The 4,859-nt window shown below is 45.1% G+C and overlaps 1 protein-coding gene across 5 annotated transcripts in view; it reads right to left on the bottom strand.

The window, feature by feature from the left end:
- The window catches only part of Deup1 (deuterosome assembly protein 1), a 72,963-nt gene that overhangs the window by 19,728 nt on the left and 48,376 nt on the right, over positions 1-4,859 (bottom strand). For all 5 annotated transcript variants that reach the window (XM_029558680.1, XM_029558679.1, XM_029558681.1 and 2 more), the window contains 2 exons: positions 1,889-2,086; positions 385-471 (listed from right to left, as the gene is read on the bottom strand). In XM_029558680.1, the coding sequence (XP_029414540.1) occupies positions 385-471; positions 1,889-2,086 (285 nt within the window). The remainder of the gene's footprint in view (positions 1-384; positions 472-1,888; positions 2,087-4,859) is intronic.

Genomic DNA, 4,859 nt, shown 5'->3' with positions numbered 1-4,859 from the left:
CTTCCGATCTAGAAAGTAACAATTCTCAGGAAACCACAGTTTTTAAACAAGGTTTCCAGGGTGTGTGTGTGTGTGTGTGTGTGCATATGTGATACAGGGTTTCCAGTGTGTGTGTGTGTGTGTGTGTGTGTGTGTGAGACACAAGGTTTCCCGGCAACTGCGAGATTGAAAGCCAGGAAACAGTCCACTCGACATGTCTCAGAAATGGTCAGAGCTGAGCCCAATCCAAAGAGCGTCAAGGGTGCCGGGATTCCACCGACCCGCCCAGGTGAGGCTGCAGGAAGGCAGCAGCCTGGCATGCATGCTCAGCGAGCACACTGCGGGTAGGTGCCGACCAGCCAGGCCACCTCCTGCACACGTGGGGGAATGAATTCAGCGCATTACCATGTACAGTGCAGGGTCTAAATCTCCCATCATTCCTTTCAGGTGTGTGTTTTCTGTTCCAACAGCTTTGGACCTCGTACCTGAGACCTGAAAGATCAGAAAAGGCAAAGCTAAATTTCACAGTGAAACCTCATGGTCTTATAATCGGTTTTATCCTGTCAGTGCAAATACTTTTTGGCTGAGAATGGAAACCCCTCTCCTTCAGCTGGGTTCCCCGTTCATGTCCTGCTGGACCCTCCTGTTATGAGCAACAATGAATTTATAATACAATAATGATTTACTTTTTCCTTTCCAAGTCCAGCACCCTGCTTTCCAGCTCACAGTATCATCCATTGAACCACAATTTTGCAAATCTGCTGAAAATGACTGCCCGTTAAACCAACGCCTGATTAATCTCCTCGATGTGCGATGTATGACCTCCGTGTTTACTGCTGTTCGTGCCGTGTGCTGGCGACTTTATTTTGTCTTTCGTTCTTCTTTAGTTCCCCATTTCCTTTGAGCTGGCAGCACTTTAAAATAGTATCTGTCCATCTATCGACTGTTATTTTTTGAGGTAGGACCCCCTACATTTCCCAGGCAGACTTTTAGTTCTTAATCCTGCCTCACCCTCCCGCAGGCTGGGAGTCTAGGTGTGCCTCCACACCTAGCCTGTTCTTTTGTATATCTGAGGCCTATTTCTATATAAAGCTCTTGCTTTTAAAAATGTTTGCTTTTGTAAATTATAAAATATATTCTCACTAACAAAGTCTAGAAAATACAACAATATGAAAGTGAACACAAGAATCATTTACATTCACTGTTACCGTCTGCATAATGCCCTTCCCCGTGTGGGCACAAGTACAGGCATTTCCGTCGGGGCCAGTTTCTCCCTGTGTGGCAGACACGGGTCAGTCTAAGGCCTGTAACTGGGTAAGATCGGATCTTTCCTGTTTTTGTAATATGCATGATTTAAAAGCCAAGGAAGTTACTGAAATTGTCTTAGTGTGTTCTGAAACTAAGATTTAGGGTGAAAGGGCTCATAAACCTGTGCTCTCAAAAGCAGGCTGCTAATTTGATTATGAGGAAGTTTAAAAGATAAATAGGAAGTGGGGCAGCGTTCTGACAGTGCAACATTACAAGTGCTGCTTTTACTCTGCTGGGTGCTGGGTGAATACTGAATAAATATGAACTAATTTTTGTGTTATAGCATCCATGTTTTAAAACCCTAAAGGAAATGCAGGAAATGGGGCGTGGGGGTGAGAGCTGTCAGGAAAGCTGAAGTTCCTTTTTCTATTTTTAATATTAGTGGAAAACGACCAAGAAGGCGACGTGACTCCACGACGTGAACTACGGCAGCAGAGTGCGGGGCTGAGCCCAAAGGCCGTCGTGAGCTGACCCTTAGGTCCGTACCTTTTTTTTTTATAACTGATACTTTGTGGTATCTCCCAAAGGCATCATGGGATGCCATGAGGCACGGATGAGTGCTGGACTGAGTACTCCAAGAAGGTGCTTGCTGCTCACGTACCTGTTGCTTTGCTAACATTTTTTCCTTTATTTCTAATTCTGTCTTTAGCTGTCTTTCCAGAAGGGCAGCTTTCTTCATGACAGTTGCTATGGTGACCTCCTTCTGATGCAGCTCCTGGGTGAGGCCGGAGATCTCATCCCTCATCCTTTCATGTACAGAGCTGTGGTAGTCTTTCTCCTGGTACAGGTCACCTCGCATCTACAGTGGAGAGAGACAAGATGAGGCAGCTCAGGGCAGCTGCAGCTTGGACTGGCCTGCTTGGGCCTCCTGTCCTGAAAGCTTCAGCAGGCCAGCGGCACCCCTTTCTGATCAGGGCTTTAATTTAGCAAGTATTTAAGTGACTAACAACAGCTTCGAATTTTCATCTCATTTCTGCCGCGTACGAGACGTCACTCACTACAGACACTTCTTTGCCTGACGGTGGAGAAAGTGTTACAGAGGGGCATGGCATAGAGAAACAACTGTGTTCCGAGAAGGCCAGAGAGAGCAAGACAGACTGTCCACAGTGGGACAGATGAACGTACCAAGGCCCTGAAAGATGAGATGCGACATTTTTTCATGTTCTTTTTGGAAGTTATTCAGTGAGCCTCTTTCAAAGCATAGGGCTCTGCCTGTCTGTTCTCTGTCTCTCCCTCCCCTAAACCACCAGAATATCATCCTAATGTTTTAAATGTCAGCTCCTATGTCACCAGATTCAAGCAGAATTCAAATTTAAAATTGTGACCGATGTTCTTCAGGTTTGTCACACTGAGTTAGGATCTAAATTTGTCTGCCTTTGGGATTGGGTCTCTTCTTTCTAAGCCCCTCTTCATATATGTCTGTGGCATCCACCCAATCCCCACACCCCTTTGTAAATTTAAACCTCAACATGTGACTTTCCAGTTGCAGTCCTGGTGGACGGCAGTCGCTTTCTGGGACCTGAGCCCTCACTCACTCTGGCTCATACACTGGAACAGGTGGGTTTCAGGGATGACTCTATTACAGCAAGATGACCTGACACAGGCAGAGAGAGCCCATGTCCAGCTCTGATCCATGACCTATGTGCCAACCACTCCTTTTCTGATCCTATATTCCTAACTTTAGAACTTCAAAGTTGGACATGACCTTAGAAATCACACGGCCTTCACTTTACCATTTAACAAACAGGAAAAGAACCCAGGGGGCCTTGTACCAATCTCCTGAAAACAAAGGGGTCTCAGAAATGGGAATGCAAGTGTGTGTGTGTGTGTGTGTGTGTGTGTGTGTGTACACATGTGCATGTGTGCCAGGGAACGACTGCAGATGTTAGTTCTTGCTCTCTATCATGTGAGTCCTGGGGATGGAACTCGCGTCATCAGGCTTAGCAAGTTCCTCCCTTCATCGCACCCATCTACTACAGTTTCTTTAATTGCTTCTTTCTACATTTTCTCCTGTAGTTTGTTTGATGAAATAGCCACACTATTCTGTGGTTTGAGCCAATCTGGATCATGGTGATTGTATCTCTATGGTACAGTTTAATTCGCTCCCCTTAAAAATTAAACTTAGAAAATTAAGAAAATGAATATACTATTCTGAAAAAGGATTAAACTATTTTTCTAATTTTATAATAGCTAGATATTAAAACAGCATGCTATTCTACAAGGCGTTTCTAAGTGGGGTTCATCTACCTAAGCTTCCCATGCCTTGGCTTTATTAAAAATGTGAATTTTATCACAAAATAAATGACTAAAAATAGCTCTGAGACAGAAAAAAAACCCATTAAGATTCATAATGCATGGCTCCTGTTGGCTTCATTTCAATGGAGTGAACTGTTCTCCAGACACTTGCTGAAAGCTGCAGATACTACCCTCAGCCCTTTGGTGCTCCTGGCCCTGCACGTTCTCCTCCAGGAGCCCAGGAGGAGATCTGCACCTTGGACTGTATCGTTCCTCATTGGACTATGAATCAGGGGGCTCTTTTATCTCTTGGGGTTTTTTTATGACTCCAGCAAACCCCATGAGGTTAAGAAGGTTGTAACTATACATGGCTTGTTTTTTAAACCGGGATGCAGTAGCTGGGACTATCAATCATGAACAGTTATAGAATTTTATAATTTTAAAATCAACAGAGTTAGTTTTATGGGATAATGTGATAGTAAAGTATTCAAATGGGAGAGAAACAGCTGATTTATAACACATTTTCTATGCTTAATCTGAATTAGTTCTAAGACAGTCAGGATCCATCTTTGAGGTGGCTAGTGGTTAGAGATGGGGTCTTGATAATGTAGCCCAGGCTGACCTCAAACTTGTGGCAATCCTCCTGCATCAGCCTCCCAAGTGCTGGGATTACACTATGGCTTGCTGGGATTTGCTTTCACATTATTGTACTTCCTCTTGAAATCAGCAGAATAGTTACAGCCGTCCAAGATAGATGTTCAATAAATGTTTGTCTATACAAACAGCAGCTGGCCTTTGCTGCTCTAAGTCCTGCGGAAGGACTTAGCTTTAATATCTGTTCATTCGTGTGTCAAGTACCATGTAGAGCAGCAAAGAAAATTCCAGACATGTACATTTTGAGCTTTTAGATTTTACAACATTGGATATTCTGCCTGATCCTTAAACATAAAGACCAGATAGGTCGATAGCAAGGATCACAGTCTCCTGGTATCTTTATAGAAGAAGATGTATTGATGTAGAATGAGGGACCGGGGGCTCTTCAAGAACAACACCTGGACCTTCCTTGTCTCCTCCCACTGCAGTGGGGAGAGGGGACTGCAGTGTGGAGAGGACTGCAGTGGGGAGAAGAGACTGCAGTGGGGAGACTGCAGTGTGGAGAGGACTGCAGTGTGGAGAGGGGACTGCAGTGGGGAGACTGCAGTGTGGAGAGGAGACTGCAGTGATGAGGGGACTGCAGTGAGGAGAGGGGACTGCAGTGTGGAGAGGACTGCAGTGGGGAGAAGAGACTGCAGTGGGGAGACTGCAGTGTGGAGAGGACTGCAGTGTGGAGAGGGGAC

The sequence above is a fragment of the Nannospalax galili genome, unplaced genomic scaffold, assembly GCF_000622305.1.
Source record: "Nannospalax galili isolate Female #2095 unplaced genomic scaffold, S.galili_v1.0 scaffold469, whole genome shotgun sequence".
Lineage (NCBI taxonomy): Eukaryota > Metazoa > Chordata > Mammalia > Rodentia > Spalacidae > Nannospalax > Nannospalax galili.
The sequence above is the reverse complement of the archived record's forward strand: the minus strand, read 5'-3'. Positions and strand labels throughout refer to the sequence as shown.